A 21,525-nucleotide genomic window follows, 5' to 3' on the forward strand; every position below is an offset into this window, starting at 1 on the left:
TCTCTCTCTCTCTCTCTCTCTCTCTCTCTCTCTCTCTCTCTCTCTCTCTCACACACACACACACACACACACACACACACACACACACACACACACACAGAGAGCAGTTAAACTAAGAAAATAACCTTCCATTGGCACCAAGGGGCACTTAGGCTATGAGGAGCAGGATCAGAGCCGAGGTCCCGTGGCCCAGTCCTAGCAACACCCCTGCTGAACACCATGATGGAAGATTAGGAATCTACATTTCCATCCTTTGCCAGGGTGAAAGGAGCCCCAGTCATCATAGTGTAGAGCTGGGATCACCACAAGTGTGGTCCTACATTTCAGGAAACCTATACTGTTGCTGGAAGCTAGACAAGAAAGCTGGGCTGCCCATTTTGACACAGCCACTAAGCCACTCAGAGCACCATGGCCACCTGCAACCAAAATGAGCCCCAGCCTTTCCTTCCAGCCCCAACATGGAAGGCTGGGTCTGGCTAATTGTCTGCAGGGTAGCCAGGATGCTGAGCAGCAGTGCCCAAATGAGCCCCTGGTGTCCTACCAAGAGTCAGAGCCTAGGACTGCAATCCAGTGCACATTTACCCCAGCCGCCCCCTGAGATCAGCGGGAGAGGCCCTCCTCCGGGAGCCCTCAGTGAAGGAAATTAGGAGGGTGGGTACTCGGAGGAGGGCTTTCTCAGCGGTGGCACCTAAGTTGTGGAATGCGCTCCTCAGAGAGGTCCGCCTGGCGCCGTCGTTATTTGTTTTTCGGCACCAGGCGAAGACTTTTTTATTTAAGCAGCATTTTAAATGTTAATATTATTGAATTTTATTTGGCCAGGGCGGCTTATTTTATTCTACTGTATATATTTTAATTGTTATTGTTTTAATTTATTGTGTATTTTATTTGATGTTGTAAGCCGCCCCGAGGCTCTGGCAAGGGGCGGCATAGAAATGTTTTAATAAATAAATAAATAAATAAAGTAACTCCTGCTAAACACAATGGGACTTATTTTTGAGGTGGGGCAGGGTCCCAGCCACCATAAATTTCAAACAAAAGCAATTAGCATTTATGTATCCCCCAAACTACTTCCTGTGACTTCTGTTGAAGATTTGACGTAAGAATAAATACCTTTCCTGCCTGTTGCAATTCATGGGCTAAATCTATATGGAAACTGACACATCTTCCTCTCACACATAAATGTTCGCATTCCCAATTTACAGCATTACACAGGCTATACTAAAAGAAACCAGCGCACTCTCGCACGCCAACTCCATAAAACCATCATCACATTTTCCTCACAAAGTCAGCAAGCAACCTGGATTAAATTTCATGTGTATTCAGGATTATACCCAGTCCTGAGTTCCAAAATATATATATTATCTGAGAATCAGCCACCTTTCCTCTTACCTGTGAAAAAGGTTAAGCTGCTACTGCAGCATCAGAGAGCATGTGCAATACATGCTTGTAATTTCTTCAAGCAAAATTGAAGGAAAAGGAAATTACAACAATATTGCCAGTATATTAAAAAGATCAATGCAGCAGCTTTCACCACTGTTGTCACCATCCAAGCTAACTGAAACGTTGCTTGTTCTCAGGCAGAAGTGGGAGAAAGTGAAAAGTATCGAAGGATGCAACTATAGACCAGTATATTATCTATATTCCCTCACCCATCATTTTTGTCTAGACATAAACAGCTGTTACAAGTAACAATAAGCAAATTATAGCTCTGTTTTAGTGGTCCAGTGGGTGAAGAAAATGCAAGACAGGGTCCTGTAGGACAGAGTTCCAATCCCTGCTCAGCCATATTCTCCTGTATGACCTTGGAACAGGTTGTACACCTCAGCTTTCCATTCATTGTTTGCAAAATTTTATGGGTTAAAGACGGCAAAGAACTTTTAAATTATTATTTGGCCATCTTTTAGGGTAGAACTTTCTCAAGGCAGTGTACAAGATAAAAATCAGACTACGTAGATACAATCAAAACTACAAATTCAACAAAAATTCATATTCCAAGTACTAAACGAAATAATCTCCAATTATCCAAATGTTAGATCTTTGGATAAATTAAACTATAAGGCAGTTACATACCTCCTAAACTGTCAAGATCTTCAAGAATTCGTCCAAACCTATTAAAGTTAAAACATTACACAACAAGTAAATTCTTATGTAAAGCTCAAAATAGGAAATATTACCTTCTGTTTCTTAAAAAGCAAAAACACTTTTTTTTACCTGACATAGTTGTGCACGTTCAGATACTTCTCTCTTATTTCTGGCTGACTTCCTAAAGGCAGGATAACTTCTATGTAGCTGTCACTCATTTTCCTAGGAGGTAGGTCAGCTTGGTTTTTAGCTAAGAGAGTGCTTAAACTTTTCCTTTCATTCATGGCTTGCACATGGTCTCTGGAGTGGGGAGGGGAAAACAGATCAAATTATTCCAAAATGGGGGTGGTGTATGGGTAATAATTAGGGCAGAGGTAGAAAACTGCAGCACATATTGACCAATATAGAGCTGGGAAAACTTAAGGGTTAAAAGCATGGGCTTTGAGCTGGAAGTTACCAGTAAAAATCTTAGTTCAGCCACAAACAAAATGGACTGTAATCACAATGAATGCTTGAAAGCTGTTCTGGGATCCTTTTAGGAATAAATATATATAAACAAACTGTAAATAAATAAATACAATTAAAGAAACACCTGCATGCACTATACCTCCAATTGGTACTCGCTCCTACTATCTCTCGTAATTTGCTTCGTACTGAAACAAAGAAAAGATCAGTCAGAAATATCTGATGTGTACTGCAGCAACCTCAAAAAACAGTTAGCCAAGCAAGGTCATGCAAAGTGGAGTGCCTGAAAGGCAACAGTAGGCCAGATTCATTTCCATTCTAGCAGATACACTATTATACCCAGGAGAGAGCATGAAAAATAATGCAAGAAATTATTTTATAACATAACTGTGTTAAATACCAAATGTATATCAATTAGTTAATCAAACATGTTATAAAAGTAGCAAATTAGAGCATTGATGTAGTATAGGGCTAGAGTGCTGGAATAGGACTCAAGACATCTCTCAGTTCTTGTCTCACTCAGCCAAGAAGCCCACTACGTGACTTTGGGCTTGCCACTGTCTCTCAGCCTAAGCTACCTCACAGGGTTCTTGTTGCTGCTAGGACAAAATGGAGAAGAGGAGAACTTTGTAAGCTGCTCTGGGTCCCTTGCATGAGGAAAGATGGTGGGATATAAAGACGATGTTATAATAATGGTAATATAATGATATTTCTTGTTTTTTTATTGACCTTGTAGGTTGTTGCTTGTTTTGTTTTTGAAAGCCAAATATGGCCCTTGCTAATTCCAAAATGAATATTCAAGTCAAGTCACTCTATTTATATTACTATATGTCTGTATTCATTCCCCTGATACTGGAACCTTCTGTGTGCAGTCAAAAAGTACACCACTATACCTCTGAATGTGTGCCACCACTGTGCTTCTTTTAAACATTTATGTTGGCAACATCACTTATTTTGGAAAGTGGTTATTACACAGATAAATTTTGGACTGGAAAAGTTTTTAATGTTCACTGATGAACAAGCTCTTTTAAATTATTTACCTGCTTCACAGAAATTGACAAATGGAAGGGGAAATGGATTTTCAGAACACAGCTAGAAGACTGATATTACAAATTGGAAGGATAAAACATGCATCTTCTATAACGCAATGGACTGAGAACCTTATAATGAATTCACTGTAAGAATGGATAGCATATAGACATCAAATGATATTTGCTCTGCTTTTGTTGAAGCCTATGTATAATGGCTAAAAAGTTGTATGCATGTCATACAAATTAATGCACACTTCTTTTTAAAAGGAAAAGTTTATATTAAAAATTAAACCTTTTTTATGTTACAAAATGTGTCAGTACTTCAATGCCTATTGGGGACTCCTCTGAAAGTACCAGCAAAAGTGCCTGCAGACACTATGGCCTCTAGAGGTGCCATGCTAGGGAACCCTGGTCAAAGGAGCTGCCAGATTCTTCAGAATCCCACCTTGTCATCACAGACCATGTTCCAACCTTAGAAGAACAGGTCAGAGGTACAACTCCCCTTGCAGCCATCATGAAAAGAACCAAACCGACTGGCCTCCAGTGTGAGGAACTCACCCTCAGCCAGGAGGGAAAGGTGGCTTTCTGCTGGGTGGAGGAGAGGAGCCTAGGGAGGCCAGAATAAAATCTATCCTAATCCTCTGCCAGCCTCCCAGCCTCCCTTTCTGAAATGTCTTCACTAGGTCTACAACAAAGCCCATCTAGTGAAAAATGCAGGTTTGGAGAACAGGAAGAACAGCAATGATTGTCCTGGTCTTCCTGCCCTGCATTGGATGACTGCAGGCCTCCAAGTTAGGAGCTTCTGTTCATCAGTGGGATAGTGCCCTACATGTGTCCAGTGGAAAAAACTATACATATGAGCCATGCGGCCCATACATGCATAGGAGAAAGTTTAATACTTCCCTTCCTTTTCATCCTCTGCTTCAACAAAATCCACAGCCACAGCTTCATAATCCTTCCCTAGGGCAGCCATGTCCTCCCAGGCCTTCCTTCATCCCTTCTCTGCTGCTCTAGTGGACAGCCACAGTGAATTTTCCCCCAAAGATGTCAATGCCGCTATTGTTACCATCAAGAAAAAGTATATCATCCAATTTGTGGACATTAGTTTTAAGGCTGCTATCAGCTAGTAGCCCACTATAGCAGTCCTTGCAGATAACTTGGCCAATGTACAGCATGCTGTTTGCAAGCTAAGCAACTCCTAGCCACTGCTGAGGCTTGGTCTTACCTGGACCACAAGTTCAACCTGATGTACCCAAGTGTGCCATTTCTAAAATGACCAGTCTTGTTTAGTTTACAGAACCAGCAATATCCTTGATCCATCTATCAGTTACGCAAGCCTATACAGCTCTGCAAATCATTGGACTAGAGCGGTAACGGGCTTGATTTTCTATACAGTGGTCCACAGTATTGCGAGAAACAAAGAGAAAAGAAAACATCAAAGGTTCACTTGAAACAGTTTGTGGAAGGTCTTATTTAAGCTTCCTCAACCTGGCCAACTGCAGACATTTTTTTACTACAACTCCAATCAGACCCAGTCAGTATGGCCAATGGCCAGGGAGTATGGGAGCTACAGTCCAAAAACACATGGAAGGTACCAGATCGCCTGCCTGCCTCAGAGTGGGTGAAACAGGTGGTAGAAAAGCATGATACAGAGATAAGAAACAGTTAATAGACGCTAAATAAGCAAAGTCTGCAAAAAGGGCTTGGGTAAGTCCTCATATAGGGCCTGGAAATAAGAGGGAGTGGTAAGATGGTGCATGGTTGAACCAATAGCTATTTCAAAGTATTGCGACCTGTCATACCTAACAGATGGTCTGGTCTTTTGCTTATGTTGCTCTAGAAAGGTGGGACTGAGAACTATTAACAGGAAGGAAGGGAGTGCAAGGGAGCTTTGGTGAGCTGGCAACTATGCGCACACAGAACTGCAGTTTAAATAGCCAATACTTTGGCTGATGACTTTAAAATGCATTCTTATACATAACTCTCTGTGCACTAGTCTTCCACCTTCTTGTAAAGCTGAAAAAATAGCAAGCCGCAAGCATACATAGCTACTATTTTGATTAATAAGACATGCTTGATTAGCATAGCAATGTGAACCCATTCTGTGGCATCAAGAACAATGACTTGGAATAACTGCCAGAAAAATATTAAAGTGAATTTTTCATTAACCTTCTGACAAAGATAGATGGAAGCAAGACAGCACTAGATAGATAGCCATATTAAAATGCATACAGGTTACCACAACAGACCATTATTCACATGAATGGGTGAATGCCCTGTGAAGTAGAAAAAACATTTAGATTATCAGCATAACTGTAAAAGAAAAACCTGTTTCCATTGTTTTCTGGTTATCTTGCACTTAATCACAAAACACAGAGGAGTATACAAAGTTTTCATTAACACATTCTGCTGTACTGATTGTTTTTTGCATAGCATAATTAATATACATTTCTACTAGCTTTCCAAGCTACAGAGCACTGCAGGATACAGAACAGCTGTGCTGACTTTCTTTACTTTCACCCTCAACTCTGCATATCTCCATATTTATCTTTATCTCTGTTGGAAGGAACACCTTTGTATGCCCAGCAAGTACAAGACCAGTACAAGATTACATAGAAAGGACATTTGCTTCTAGTTCACAAGTGTACAGGCCTAAGTTGTTGGTCCCATTCATTTCAATAAGTCTGCTCTGTGTAGAGCTACGCACCTCCCACTAAGCTAATGTAGCAGTCTTCCCCAACTGATGCCCTTTAGATGCTGGGTGGGAATGATGGGAGTTGCAGTCAACCATATTTGAAGAACATAGGCTGCTTTGACTCCTGTGTTACTCCTTTACAGATGGCACTTTCTAGTCCTAAGATCATACCATCTACATCTCAATAAATCACCTTCTTCCATATCAAGAGTAGCCTGGGAGCCTCTGGTAGATGAAGTCAGCATTCTAGTCATGGCAGGACAGGCCTTGCTCAACGAAAACCATCTGCAATGAACAGAGAATTGAACACTGTCAACAACATAGCCCAGAACCGGAAATCTGGCAGCTGAGGGGCCATAAAGTGGAGGAAGCCCTGTGATGCCAGCAGAATGCAAAATACAGCACCAGCATGAGGGACACACTGGTGAATCATTTTAAAGGGCTGTCGCTGTGAGTGGGACACAGGCAGCATAGGGAAGAAGCACATATATCCTGCACTATCTCCTGTGCCACAAGGTGGGCATTTTGTAGCCCTCCAGATGTTTTGGCCTGCTGGAGCCAGATCCACAGTCAGCTCCCGTCAACAATGAAAAGTCTGAATCTCCATCCTGCTGATTTCAATGGGAAGAAGGACTACGTTTACTTCAGTTACTGTCCTGCCAACATTACCATGGCAAAATTTTGATTGTGGTGTAGCCAAGCACCCTCACAGCACAGCAACAAGAGAAAGGAACAACTGTGACATAAAATGTAATTATGACTTCTTCCCATGTCTTCCTCTCACCCACTTTTCTGTATGCAACTACTATCTTGTCTGAGCCGACATCACTCTAACCCTCTTCCACCCCAATTCCAGGAAGCAGTGTCTTGCAGAATCTTTCCCACTCTGGACAGATACTGAACTCTTTCCCTAGAAGGACTGTATTTGCTCTGCAGTCATTCTGTTCAGGGAGCTATGTGGCTGCTATGGATTTTCAAAAATATATATTTTGTTCATTTTTCAAATCTGACAATACATAAAGAGTGCAATCCAATGGGGAAGCCCAAAAGCCTCTAAATTCAGAGGATTATATGCAGGGTGGGCAGTGGATGGAGGCAATCTTTGCCTCTTTGCTCGTCACACCTGCAAGTCACCCGGGGGACCAGTTCCAGGCATCTAGCTGCAATACTTCAGAGAGCAAGGGGAGGAGGCTAGAAGGCTGCCAGATTATGCTGTAATCTGGCAGCTCCAGTCTCCTCCACTCTTTGTCACCTTAAATGCCCTCTTTACCTCCTCTCCATGATTGCACTTACCTCAGAGAAGTAGCTGACACAGGTATTTCCACACCAGCTGTGGAGGAGGCAATGATCCAAGCATGAATCCCCAGCTCTAAGGTCAGAGCATTTCTCCAGCCTCAGATCTGGGAATCCAAAGGACACTATGGCCTCCTAGATACTTTTGAAGGGCATACAATTGCTTTAACAGCATGAGATATCAATAAGAACAACCACCATCTTTACATTGTACATTGTTATATACAACTGTGTTGAAGAATGTCAAAAGAGCCTTGGGTTTTACTTGTTTATCTTCCTTGTCACATAATGAGAGTTAAACCCACCCTTGGGAGATATGGATCACTTGATCTGTGATTCCTGCTATGCCACAGGTCTCTTCTTCCTCTGCTTTGCATTGGGCTTGCAAAATGGTGTTTTCAACTAGCACAAAGGGGCTCAGACCTGTTTTTAGGAGTGCCCTTTGGATGGCTGTACCACTGGCATGTCACTGTGTATGTACTAGTGATGCTGCTGCATCTGCGCTGGAGGTTATTCTGTATGTGAGCAGCATCTCTGGCAGTCCAACCAATGGGCACTGGCAGAGTTCCTGCAGATGTTGCAAAAATATTCGCTCACTTGTTTGTGTCCGAGAGGATTCGATCCCCAATCCCGATCATCTCAGGGGAGACACAAAAACCAGACACCAACGGCTCTATGGTCCAAGAGACTTTACTAAAAGCAAGCTGCAGCATGGGTGGAAGCCTTGGCTCAGGCCACAAAGAAGCTCTACACTGAATGATCAGTTATACTTTCCTGTCCCTTAGGGACATGCAATCTAAATACCCAATCAGCAAGTTACACATTCTGCCCCATCTACCTGTTCTATCCAATCATTGTCTAACACAGTGCTTTCCTAATATGGCTTCGGTATGCGCCTTCCAAGACTAATAAGATTGTTCTAGAATGTGTACGTGTTTTACGTCCTAAAGGCAATGGCTAACTAAGTACATCTCTAATTCATATATTTGGTGCAAAACAGACACTTGGGACATACCTGCCAGTTTGGCTGTTTATTCTTCTTGTCCACTGCCAGGATGAATATGTATAAGAGAGAGTGGCCATTCCACTCAGTCCCAGCATAATTAGAGAATAGCAGAGGTAGGCAACCTAAGGCCTTCTAGATGCTTTGATTTATAATTCCCATAACCCCTGACCATTGGCCGGGCTGTCTGGGATTTATGAGAATTCAAATCTAAAACTTCAGGAGGACAGGATACCCTTGGAATATAGGATTGCTCTGCCCATCTCCTGACACTCTATTAAGAATAAACTGCCTTAAAGTACAACCCTACACATGTTTAGACAGGGCAAAAGAAGTCCTACAACTTCTAGCATTCCCCAGTCAGCTAACCATATGGAAAAGTTCTGAAATGAACAGTGATGTGACTATGGGACTGAAGTCAGGATGCCTGTATGCAGTGATACGTATAAATATAGAAAATCTTCTTTACAGTCAATCAACTGTTTCCACTGCCAGCTCCTAAACATGTTTATTCCTAAATCCGTTCCAACAAAGTACACTTAGGACTGCACCTCAACTTGGCGTGATATAGTATAATTACTTGTATTAACATATACAGGAACAACTTACTGGGAATAGTGGTGGAATTGCAAGATCATGTGATGGCACCAATCAGCATCATCCTAAACCAAGTTCTCCTCCAGAACTTGATTTTTGTACCCACTATTTTATTCACAGTGACACAGGAGTAAGTCAGTCCACTGCAACCAGGGGACCTCAAGTCTAAGTAAACATATTTGAGATTTGCACCACAGAATGTCAGAGGGCATGTTTGTTACTTCTGCTTGTAATAAGCCCACCCTTGAGGGATTTCGGGGAGGATGTCCCACCTCATGCACCAGGAAAGGGGAGGCCACACTAGACATGGCTCCCTGGCTGCCACCAGAGCGTCTCATTCTGGCAGGGCTTTCCCACAGCACGCAGGCCAGAAAGCTCGCGGCCCAACCGAGGGGGAAAGAGGCGGGGCGGCCTTGCTCTCGGAAAACAATCAGCTCCGGTTGCTTTGCACCACCAATGATCCACGTTAGTCTCCGCTTGAGTAACCCAGCTTAACGGCTCTGCATTGGCACGTGACCCAGGAAGTCGGCGCCTCTCTTCCTGCATGCCATTCTCCCCCCTGCGCTCAGCCGGCTTTTTGCAAACGCAAACTGGGCGAGCGGCGGTAAAGCCGACCGCGAATGCTCTTACCTGCGGGACAACATTCTGCTGCTTGCAAGGCTGTAAAACGCCGGCGCCTAGGAAACTGTTTTTGCAGCCGCCTAACGCTTTCTTCCTCTGCCGTTGTGATCTCACTGTTTCGGGCGGCGGCTTGCCAGGAGCCACGCCTGTAACAGGAACCCGACTTTGCCAGCTGGAAGGCCCAGGCTGTCAAAACTCTTCAGGAGGGCTTGCTGAATAGGCCCATGCTCGCGTACATGGACGTGACCCACCCCCCTTTCAAAGAGTAGTCGCTCCCAGGGCTTATTTCCGCGCCTGGGGCCCGGGTTCCTCCATTCAACACAAAGGAGCCGCTCGTGTTGTCTTTATCCCTGCACACTAGCAGCCTTGGCTCTCTTGTGCTCATGCGAATTCCTGCAGATCGGGGAAAGAGGAAATACTCTCCCTCTCGGCAGCGTAGGTTGTTCACAGCGCAAATGTTATGCATGTCTGCAGAGGGGCTTACTCTCAGATAAAGTGTGTTTAGGACTTCAGTCACGGTCATCAGTCTCTTCTAATATAAACCGTTAGGGTAATGTCCTCTGCATGTTTAGATAGGAAAACGTCTCTACAAGTATGCAGCTTTTATTTTCTGTCTAAATATGCACAGGATTGCCGCACCTTTAACCACTTCTAATAGCAAGTGTGGATTTGTCCCACAGGTTGAAGGTAAAGGGTGAAGTCTGGATTCTTGCAGAACTTTCCACAAAGCTTTAAAATACAGGGTGTGTTTAACATAATCGTTACCTTTGCATAATTACAGACCATACGCTTACTGAGAAAGTGCCATATTTGAGGAAAGTGCTGTGTGTAATAGTGACTCTCTTCTACAGTGCATTCTAAATGCATACCTTTGGAGAGATGTAGATGGATATTCTTAACTACTCCAAAGTAAGTCGTAAGGGATTCATTTATTTTATTTAGAACAATTATATACCTCTTCACATCTAAGCAGATTCTGGAGTAAAGATAAACAATAAAAATAATAAAACACTGTATTAAAACGATGCCAATGTAAAATGCAGTCAAAGTTTTCTTAGAATTAAAATATTTTGAGGATACACCAAAAACAGCACAATTTTGGTGTCTGCTGACATCTGGAGGCAGGGAGTACAACAGAAATGGAGCCATCACACCTGGTCTCTTCTGAGGGTGGATTCCTTGGGGCATGGGTCCATGTGGGGCCACCAGGAGCATGCCATTTCATGTCCTCAGTGACTTAGGACAAGTTGATCAGGAAAAAGACACTCACTGATCCAAATGGTTTTGGCTTTATACACCAGTATCAAAGCTTTAAAACTGCCCCGATAATAGGCAGCCAGTGCAGTTCCCACAGCAAAGAAGTTGCATGCTGAAAAGGAGCAACCTCTGACAACACCCAAACTGCTGCATTCTGTATTAGTTCCAGCTTCTAGACCGGCCTCAACAGCAGCCCCATTTACAGAGCATTGCAGTCTTGAGGTTAGTAGCTCCCATATTCCTATGCCTGTGCCACTAAGGCCAGGCTATTCCTGTCCAGAAGATGCTGTAACTGATGAACCATTCAAGCCTGATAAAAAGGCACTCCAAGATGTCATGGATACTCCAGCAACAATGTAGGATGTAAGAGTACCACAGACTATGAACCTGTTCTTTCAAAGGGAGTAGAACCCCATCCCGAAGAGTCAATAATTCTGTCTGGGGACACTGGAACCACTCAGCCACACAGTTTCAGTTTTGCCAGGATTCAGCTTCAGTTTATTAACCCTCAGGTAGCTGCTCATCAGTGAGTCTAGGCACTCATCCAGAACTTGCACTGCTTCACCTGATGCAGATAGTACAGAGACAGATTTGTGTGTCATCAGCATGCTGATGAGAAATGGCTGCCAATCCTCTAAAGGCTGTTCCCAGTGGCTTCCTATAGATGTTGAACAACACTGGGGACAAGAGGATACCCTGCAAACCCCTATAGCTTTATTGCCAAGGAGCTGAAGGATAGTCACTCAATGCTACTTTCTGAAATTGACCTTTAGGTAAGAATGGAATGGTTGAAACACAATGCTTCCTAAGCCCAGCCCATGTATTCAGTCCAGGAGAATATCACAGTTGATGACATCAAAATCTGATTAGTAATCAACTAGATTCAGTGTTTCACTCTGTATGAAATTACAATCCTCTTGTTTCTTGTGAACCATTCTTTTAATTCACTACTTACAAATTATGATTAACTTCCTCCATAACAATGACCTCCTACTTCCTTATCAATGACTTGAGTCCCAACTTCCCTTCTAAGAAAAGGATAAAACAGAGCGCAGGAAATAGATCTGTCTTACATCCCTGAAAATCTGTGCCAGGGATTGAGAGGTGCTAAGGAATTGTATGGAATATGATTTGGGAATGCAACCAAAGAGGCAGTTGGCAGAAATTCCTGTTGCCTTCTATGTATGGTAGAACAGTGTAGATCCACGCTAATTTTTACATTTCCTAAATATTTCAAGGAGATGATATTGCTTTTAAATGACCTGAAATCTACACCCTGTGTAGAACCTGTTCCAATCCAGTTAAGTGAAAGCTTGCAAAGGGAGTATAGCTTTGAAGCTTAGGAATGTAAAAACCAGAACAAACATGTAAAGTCAGTTTTGAATTTTGCCTGAGAGATGTTGTCCCTCAACATAGTCAAAATCTGTTTAAATAAGTAAGTTTGTACTTCCTTTAAAAGTCCAACTCTACTTAGATCGTACACAACTTTACTGGAACATGTTTGTATGCAACTTTTTTAATTCCATAAATTATATGAGAGCTTTATTCTCTTGGAGAGTCCCTGGACTAGTATAGTGGAGTATAACTTGGATAAATAAACAAATACATATATTCTAAAATATCCCTGTTTGCCTTGGCAGCAGAGAAGATTAGAAAGAAATAATTAGATAAAATTGCTCTAAACATCTCCAGAGATTCTGAGTGTTAAGGTAAAGCTAGATTTTTGTCTAAAACTTAATTCATTCATATCTTGCAATATTAGAAATCCTGGAGCTTTGTGTATAAATTTGATGAATTTATCATGGCCTTTACTATTACATTAAACTTAAAGAATCAGAAAGTTTAATGGAAACAATTAAAGCAACATGGAATATTTGAAAAAAATTCATTATGTTCTATTCCTATAGGGTAAAAGTAGTATCTTGTCCTCAGTGTAAGGAACAGATTGTGGTTGCAGCAGACAGGCATTTAAAGAAATCCTATGGAGCTGTGCATTTGGTTTAATGCCACTGAATTTGGGCAATTCTTCAGGAAAATAATTCACTTAGGCATAGAAAATGTATATTCCACCTAAAAAATATTGTCAAATGTGCTCTTGCATGTATGTCTGCTGCTCTCTAGTTAAAGGCCACAGGCATTTGGGTTGGGACGGGGAGGGGGGCAGAGGGCAGCTGCTGCTGTTGCTGCTGCACAGCAAACTAGCCTGGGGCTTCTCCATTTAGCACGATGACATGTTGCTTTGGAGGAACTCTTATTATTGAAAGAAGCACCTGGCCAGGTAGTTTTGCAGCAGCTTCTCCATCGCTGCTTGCAGGTTGTGGGGGCTGGACTACTATGGAGGGTGCAGGAGAAAGGGAGAAAGACTGCCATGCAAGTGGCCTGGGGGTCAGAGGGCACCTTGCCCAGGATCCCCTCAAAACACCAGGTCTTCCTACATATCAGGGGGAAAAGGCTTCTAGGCTAGGCTAGGCTGTCTCTGTTAACCCACAACAGCCTATGGTTCTTTGAGATTTATTTCCCTTTCAAGTCATGCCACTCAGGTTTGGGTAACACAACAAACTGTGCCTGCGTCCAGCACATGCTGCAAGTTAAACAAATATTTAATCCATGATTATTGTGCAAACCAGCCCATAATCAGTAAAAGTTCTATGGCAACACTTTCAAGTTGAATGACTGTACCTTAAAGCAAGAAATCTACTCTGTACATTTTGAGTTACTGCTGGACCATTAGACACCTGCACAGCATGTTTGGCTGACTTAGGATCAGTTCATGTTTCCTCCTTTATCTCCATTATTTTAATATAATTGGAAGGATCTTCTGACTCAGACCAGAGCCAGCTCCTCTGACGGTTCTGGATTATGTTATGCCCAATTTAATTGTTCTGCATAACTTAATCTGAAGTCCAGCTTAATTCTGGGAATTCTCAGCATTGATCCTAAAATTAGACCAATGTCCCAGGGCTCACCCTGCCATTAGGTTGGGTAACGTGGTCACTTCAAAAAGGTGATTTGCATTAACATGAAGGGACAATAAAATGTTAGTTAAGATATTATTGTATTTTTACTTCCAGGAAGGGGTTTGCCATATAATATGGCTACTATAACTTAAGCAGCACCAGCTGCTTCCATGTACATGGCGAAATGTCTTGGGCAGCTCCAGCCTGCCAAGAAAATCCCTTTCCCTAAGGTTCAAGCCAAGTGAGGGAGTGAATCCATGTGAAAGATATGAATTTAAATAAATAGAACCAGATTCCTCCCCTGCCCTATATATTTGGGGTTAATTACCAGAAAAGAAATGGTTACTGCTGCTAACATGTTTTACAAGGATTCTAGTTTTGAAGACATGGGCTGGGCGACATGTGAAGTCATCCATGGCTCTAGCCTAGCTATGAAAAGAAAATTATAGGTTGAAACATCTAAAACAGCCAGAAGTTGCCCAATCCCAGTGTATTTGAATTGGAATGCATCTGTGCCTGGATTCTTTTCAGGGTTAGGAAAAAGGTGGTCCAAACTTTAATAAATGTGTTGTATCTCTGAGAACAACAACAATTTATTCAGACTCATCAGACATTTTAATCGAAAAGACTAATCGCCACTAATATGAGAGAGAAGCCTAACACGAACCAGATGGTGAATGAGTCACTGGTCACAATTTCCATTTGATGTAGTTGTTTATAGATTTTTAAACAGTTCTAGATATTAATGGCAACCTTAGTATCCATTTAAAAACTAAATGCTATGCTGTTTGTAGATTTATTGGGAAGTGAATTAAGAAACTTTCCTCTCTATCAAGGGCTAATAGCAACCTCTACAGAGCCATTTTTACTGGAGAAATAGTTCATGTAGGGGTTGGGGAGTGAATTTTAAATCCCCCTTTCCTCAGCATATTTCCTCCATCATACTGGGTTCCAACAATGGTCCTTTGAAATGTCTGGCACTACAATTCCTGCATTAATCAAAAGCTGGATTGGATGATTTCCAGCCCCCCTTCCAAATCTGTTTCTGTGAAGTAAATTAAAAGATGATGGAAGGTTTCCTGTGGCTTAGTTCCCAGCTGGTAGCATCTTTTTACATGGCTAAGAAGGGATGTTGCCTTTACAGGTAACTGCGTAGAGTCAGTAAGGTATGGATTATTTAGGACAGGAGTGGGTGAAAGGACGATCAGAATCTATTGGTTGATCCCCGGACGATTTCCAGTAACTCTGCAAGGCTCTGTTTCTAACAAAGCTAAAAAAGCTCTCCTCTTCCCTTTCCCTAAATCAGGTTGCGGAAGAAGAACACTTGTGGAGGTGGAAAACCAGCGATAGATTTCTGTGTGAAAGCGCTCGTGAACTTGGTTCTGGCGCTGATCACAAATTTTTGGGTCAGCCTGTGTTCAGAGGCGCCCTGTTCCTTACTTGTTGACATGCACCCGCCTGCCTCAGCCATTCTTTTCCACCTGGTTAGTCTGCGTTCTGGACAGCATGCGAAAACAAAAAAGTAGATCTCGCAAGTGAAGCGAGCCGTTCCCCCGCTGCTCCATCGGGTGGCGGTTTCCGCCCAGAGGAGTGGGGCGTTACAGCTCAATGAGTCATCCTTTTTCCACGGCGCCTCATTTCCTAGAAGGATGAGGTAAGAGGAGCGGCGGGGGGGGAGAGGGTGATGGGGCATCGCCCTGTGATTGGCTGGAATGATGGGACGTCACGGTCGCGCTCGCCTACAAATGCGGGTGTCTGCGGGCGCGCGGGGGGGCAGAAGTCGTCGCAGGTGCTTGCTTTTGTTTGCTTCGTTTCTTCCCTTGCAACTGGGGGATGCTGGCAGCTTGACTCTGCCTGAGCCGACGCCGCGCCCGGGACGCGAATGAAGAAACTCCTTCTCCTGCTCTTCAACTATCGGGGACTCACGCGAGGCGGGGGACGCAAGGGGAAACGCCGCCGAAAATGGCCTCATTCCATATCCGAGCTGCGCGGCCCGAAGACTGCGCCGACCTGCTGCGCCTCATAAAGGTATCTTGCTCTGGGCCAGACGGGCGACCTTGCCCGGCCACCGCATAAAGCCCCCTGAGCTGGAAAGAAAGAACCTTGCTCTAATAAAGTTAAAATCAAGACACTTCTCTAGTTTGCTTTCTCCAATTTGCCTCCTTTCATTTGAAGCCTATGAGAAAGTTAAGTACGTGAGCAGAGCTGTCCTGAAAAAGGGAGGGTGGTAAAACCTGAGAGGGTGCGGGGGATTTCAAGCTTATCTGTACAACCAGGACTGACGGAGTGACACACGCCAAACTGGTGTAGTTTATCAACGCCGCCTGACTTAAAGGAAACGACAGAAAATATTTGGCAGAGTTGGGCTAAAAACAAGGGACTGAACAAGATTTGGTCTGCCCTACTAAGATCACATCTGCTTTTGAGCGGTTTGTTTAGTGGAGCGTAGCTAGAGCGCGCAGTCCTAGGCTGTGTCAACACACAAACTAGATTGCAAACCTTTGCGGAGTTGCTTAACAATAGCCTCTTGGAACGAAAGCGTAAATTTGTCTAGGATTCCACTGCAAGTCAGTTATTCTAGAAGTGTAAGAGAGCTGTGGTTGGTTGGTTTTAGATCTCCCATCTGCTCCAATTTCCTTGTAGGGAAAAACATACATTGTAAGGGACAAATGTTAGAACTGCTTGGGGTGGGGATTGTTTCTTGCACACACAGACAACCTCTCTTCTGAACACAAACACCTTTGCCCTTCTGTGTTGGCAAAACATGTTCCTTCCTGCTGTTGTGCAACAGGCTGTACAGACTCCACCTTTGACATGAAGTGGTGTAAAAAAGAATTGGGAGTGGAATGTGATTCATCTGGTCTAACCTAGGTTGTAAGAGTGAATGTCTCATCTTCAAGAGGATGAATCCAGACTAAGTTATATTTCCAGCAAGTCCACTGAAATAGGACTCAAGTATTACTAAGCCTGTATCCAACCCAAAATAGATGAAAGCGCTCTTTCATTTAGGAAGCTTTTCCTATATACAGCCTGAACCTATTTGTTTAATTGACTGTTAGGAATAATTACACTTCTATTTTGGACAACTTAAATACTTGAAGCATGTCAAATTGTCCTATACAACTCAATTTCACGACTCTGCTTGGAAGTAAGGCCTAGCGTTTTCAGTGGGGCTTAGTGCAGGGATCCTGTGCCATTCTAAATGTTTAATTACACTCCCCATTATTCCTGGCCATTGGCTTGGTTGGCTTAAACTGAAGTCCAAGAACATCTGGTAAGCCACAGATTCCTCAGTCTTCAGGTAAAACTGTAGTTAGTTCCCATCATTGTGTATACTTAGAGCCTTTCAGAAATTTCACATTTCTCAGAAGCAGCAGAAAAGGTTTTCTTCATGGGGGTGAGGAGAAGCATAGCTTTTAGATAAAAACTGCTTTGCTTTTCATGTAGGTTTTATGAACAAGAAATAAAATGTACCAATGGACAATGGTCCAATAAAAGCTGTCAAACATAACGTGCTTTGTTTTGGGCAGGAGCTTGCTAAATATGAAGAAATGGAGGATCAAGTAGTACTGACTGAAAAAGGTAATAGTATTTGCTAGTCTGTAAACACTTTTTGACAATTTAAGCAGGGGATGGGAAAATGTGTCCTGATAATCCATTCACTGTCATCCTGTAGATCTGCTTGAGGATGGCTTTGGAGAACACCCTTTCTATCAGTGTCTTGTTGCAGAAGTGCCAAAAGAACACTGGACAGCTGAAGGTGAAACTTCAATTGCTTATATTTAGTTGTTTTAGGAAAAAGGGTTATAAACAACACTACATAATAAAGATGTGTTTTATGTAAGGCTCTAGCTATACCTCATGGCATGGACAAATGTTTAAGCCTATGGAAGTATGAAAATAGCACCATGGATCCAGACCTTGCCTTTCACAAATGGCAAAACTTTGTAGAAGAGTTTTGATGCAGCAGAACATTTTCACTGGTGGATTGAAGGAGGAGGCTTTCCCCCCTACACCTGCAGCCTCCTATGCCATCCTAAAGCTGATCTGGAGGGTTGGGGGTCCCTCCAAAACAGTGTGGAAGGTGGCACTGGGGGCTGCAGGGGGGAGGCGAAATCTGCAAAAAATCACCTCCCCCACCATTCCTGCTGGCTGTACATTGCTTAGGCGGTGCTCCTGCTGGTGGGAGCAAATTCTGGATCCAGCCAGGTTTCTTTTTTTCTGAATTGTTTAGGCATCCTGAAGATCAGCAGAAGCAGGTACAATAATAAATGGTTATAATAATACTGTAATTCCACTTTATTACATGGTTATTCTTGTTTGACCCTAACTTATCACGATGTAATCCTATTGAATCACATTTTTTTTTAATTTGTCCCCAATCTTCAGGTTACAGTCTCTAGCTTCGCCATGTACATGGCCCTTCCGTGTACATGGATGGGCGGGGAGGTAACTAAAAGATCCGTTACACAATAAAGTAGATGATCATGATATATGAGGTAAGGTCTCCAGGGACAAATGCTATTCCCAAACATTTACCTCAGAAAGAAAGGAAAAAACATATGCAAAACACTCGGTAGATCAGAAATCCTGTATGTTAACTCTTGTTTTTTGGAATTCATCTAAAGCATTGCATGAACATAAAATCAGATTGGCGTTCTATTATTTTGACATTGGCTGGGATATTGCCCAAAAAGGATTACCAAACTGTAAATGTAGAAAAGTATTAGAAAGAAAAAAGGCACTTGAATGCAACTAATAGTGTCCAGATCAAATAATATGGCTGCTGTTTTGACTATGATAAATGAGACAATGTTCAAGTGCTTTTTATAGAGTGATTACATTGCCAGCAAATGGACACGAACGTGGAAGGCAAAATTCGGTGGCTTTTACTTTGAGAGTTAAGTGTTCCAATATTTAAAATAAGCAGAGTTGAGAGAACTGCCACACTATTCTGATCTGCCGTGTAAAACTGTAGAAGTCTGAATTGTGGTATCAATAGGATATGCACAGAGTGCCTCTAGCAGAACATTCTAATTGTTGCATACTGACAGTAGACAAGACATGCTTTAAGTTCAACATATTCAAGTTAACTGTGCCCAGTAACTGTTAGCTGGCTGTAAGCATTCCAAGCCAGTTTTTACATGATCAGAATTTCTTCTTTACTTGGACTATTATTCATTATGATATATATTATAATTCAACTTTTCCTGTTTCAATGTAACAGATTAATTTTTGCATGTTTAGAGCTTGTATTTTTACATATGCATGTAAGACTTGCTATACTAACTTGTTTAAGAGATATTCTCTCTGCATGAGTTCCCTAAATATAACTTATTGTTGCAGGACATGGAATCGTGGGCTTTGCCATGTATTACTTTACTTATGACCCATGGATTGGAAAACTGCTATATCTTGAAGATTTCTTTGTGATGAATGAATTCAGAGGTACCACTTAAAGAACACCTAGAACCAAGTCAGATGCAAGCATTCTAGGGGAAGTTTTTATTGATTGTACCCTCAAAGCCTGTAAACTCACAGACTTTGGGGGTTTATGAGCATCCAGTGGAGAGCAGGAAGAACAGTGGTGATCTTTGCTGCTTTGTTTCTACTAGATAATTGTTTTGGCCATCTAGCTGAGGCACCTTGGTGGGGGAGGGAAGAAAGGTTCAGCAATACTAGAATACTTCATATCCTGGCAGCCCGAGCTGCCTCCCTGCTTCTTTTCCAAGGTTGATTTTCCAACCTGAGGGAGGTAGCCAGTACAGTTCTTTCCACATTGTGTGCAGCAGAGGCGTAACAGGATTGGAGCACTGATTCCAACTCCAAGGTCAACACTCTGTTTGCAGCTTTGGGTCTGAGAATCTGAATTATCATGTGGCCCCCAGATGATGTGTACTTATTTAAGGTATTCCTATACCTTTTGGTTACACAAGTCATAGGATTGTAGGGACCGTAGAATTGCTCTCCCCAAGCATAACTAATGAAATTGCAATTCTTTTCCTTTTAGGCTTGGGCATTGGATCAGAAATTCTAAAGCATCTGAGTAAGGTAAGAAGAGAAAGCTATTTTTCTATCCAACAGCAGGGTTCTGTTTTCTAAATGGCCAATTAACTGAAGTCACAAGAGTTACACCTCAAATTGTTCACAGTCCAGATTCTCCAAAGCCCGTGGGCAAGTGGTGATCTGATAGAACCCGTTTTGTATGTTACTTCTGAGGGGATATTACAGTTGCTCCAGCAAATAGCTTAATTATAAATAATTAAAAGCTGCATCTGTCTGAACACTGTTGGAAAGAATATTTTCCAACAGAATTAAGTACTATGACCCAGTTCATGCAATCACTGCTGCCCACCCTCGTTATTAAAAACATGGTGCCCCATGGGTGTGCCAGGCATTTTTTGAATGATCAAACTGCAGCTTGTCATATTATCCATGTGGAGGTTAGGAGAGGGTGAAACAACCTTTGCCTAACCCACCAACCAGAGTCTCCAGTTTTGGACAAGCAGCAGCTGCTGGTAAGGTTAGAACATTCAGAATGGCTGCTCACATGTGCTAGGGCCCACCATGACTTATTCAAACATGCAACCAACCAAATGTTTTATTGCTATAGCACACCAGTTTAGAGTTTGTAACTTCATATATTATGACCTTGTATTAGTGAAGCTTGTCAGTTTGTGTTCTTCACTTGTGTTTCCTCATTTGTATACCGATGATTTTCTATATACAAACTTCGTATTTGGGATTACATAGATGAAGAACCACACTAGAAATATTTTTGAAATTGTGTTGGGAACTGTAATTCTTGAAAGATTCCTAGAGGAATACAGCTGGGGAGCACAGATAATAGTTCAAGTAGGGATTCACTGAAGCATCATCACTGCTACTAAATGTGGGAATTGCCTACCTAGGTCCTTTATAAAATAACCAGTATCATGTCAGAAGGCACAAATGCCACCTCATTTTTCATGTCTTGTGTACTCTTCCTAGACGGCAGTCAGATGTCGTTGCAGCAGTATGCACTTCCTAGTGGCAGAATGGAATGAACCGTCTATCAGGTTCTACAAGAGACGTGGTGCTTCTGACCTGTCATCTGAAGAAGGATGGAGACTCTTCAAAATAGACAAGGAGTATTTGATAAAGATGGCAACTGAAGAGTGAGAAGTTTTGCCAGGACAATACCAAATTTCATTCATTAACTTCTTTTTGACTGTAGTCTTCCTTCCATTTCTTGCTTTTCATCCACTTTATATTGAAATAGTTGGATTCCTAATTCAAATGCTTTATTGCCAATAGCATAAATGCAACCTGTAATTTTGCAACTTTAGTCCCACAAACAAACAGTTATGGAATTGATTTGCCTTTCTCCTTCCTCTCATCAGTACACCTGTGATCTTAAAATGTATATTGTATAGAACTTCATTCTTGTAAGTGTCATTCAAATGTGTACAGTGTACACACTGGTAGAACATTTGTTTTTAATTATGTGTGCTCATTAAAAATAAACATTCATGGTAGTGACAA

General features: G+C 42.3%; 2 protein-coding genes across 9 annotated transcripts in view; one reads left to right on the plus strand and one right to left on the minus strand.

Moving 5' to 3' along the window:
• The window catches only part of ACOT9 (acyl-CoA thioesterase 9), a 34,619-nt gene extending 18,925 nt beyond the window's left edge, over nt 1–15,694 (minus strand). Inside the window, exons 1-6 of one of the 8 annotated variants that reach the window (XR_006415908.1) lie at nt 9,797–10,196; nt 6,467–6,558; nt 5,828–5,854; nt 2,690–2,735; nt 2,212–2,382; nt 2,071–2,108 (exon numbers count right to left, since the gene is read on the minus strand). Coding sequence is in view for 7 of the 8 variants with exons in the window: in XM_044442286.1 (XP_044298221.1) it covers nt 2,071–2,108; nt 2,212–2,382; nt 2,690–2,735; nt 5,828–5,854; nt 6,467–6,558; nt 9,797–9,810 (388 nt within the window). In the remaining variant the exon portion in view is untranslated. Of the gene's footprint in view, nt 1–2,070; nt 2,109–2,211; nt 2,383–2,689; nt 2,736–5,747; nt 5,855–6,466; nt 6,559–7,566; nt 7,590–9,796; nt 10,197–15,441 lie in introns of those variants that run through there. The other 7 variants (XM_044442289.1, XM_044442291.1, XM_044442292.1 and 4 more) reach the window with 7 other exon arrangements.
• Nucleotides 15,695–15,757: 63 nt separating this feature from the next.
• On the plus strand, nt 15,758–21,525 carry SAT1 (spermidine/spermine N1-acetyltransferase 1). The gene is made up of 6 exons (XM_044442302.1): nt 15,758–16,029; nt 17,532–17,583; nt 17,678–17,761; nt 19,348–19,449; nt 20,012–20,052; nt 20,992–21,525. Exons 1-6 carry the CDS (start codon nt 15,964–15,966, stop codon nt 21,160–21,162), a joined length of 516 nt encoding a protein of 171 aa, XP_044298237.1. The 5' UTR covers nt 15,758–15,963; the 3' UTR covers nt 21,163–21,525.

This window comes from Varanus komodoensis, unplaced genomic scaffold (genome assembly GCF_004798865.1).
Source record: "Varanus komodoensis strain SLA01 unplaced genomic scaffold, ASM479886v1 scaffold4, whole genome shotgun sequence".
Lineage (NCBI taxonomy): Eukaryota > Metazoa > Chordata > Lepidosauria > Squamata > Varanidae > Varanus > Varanus komodoensis.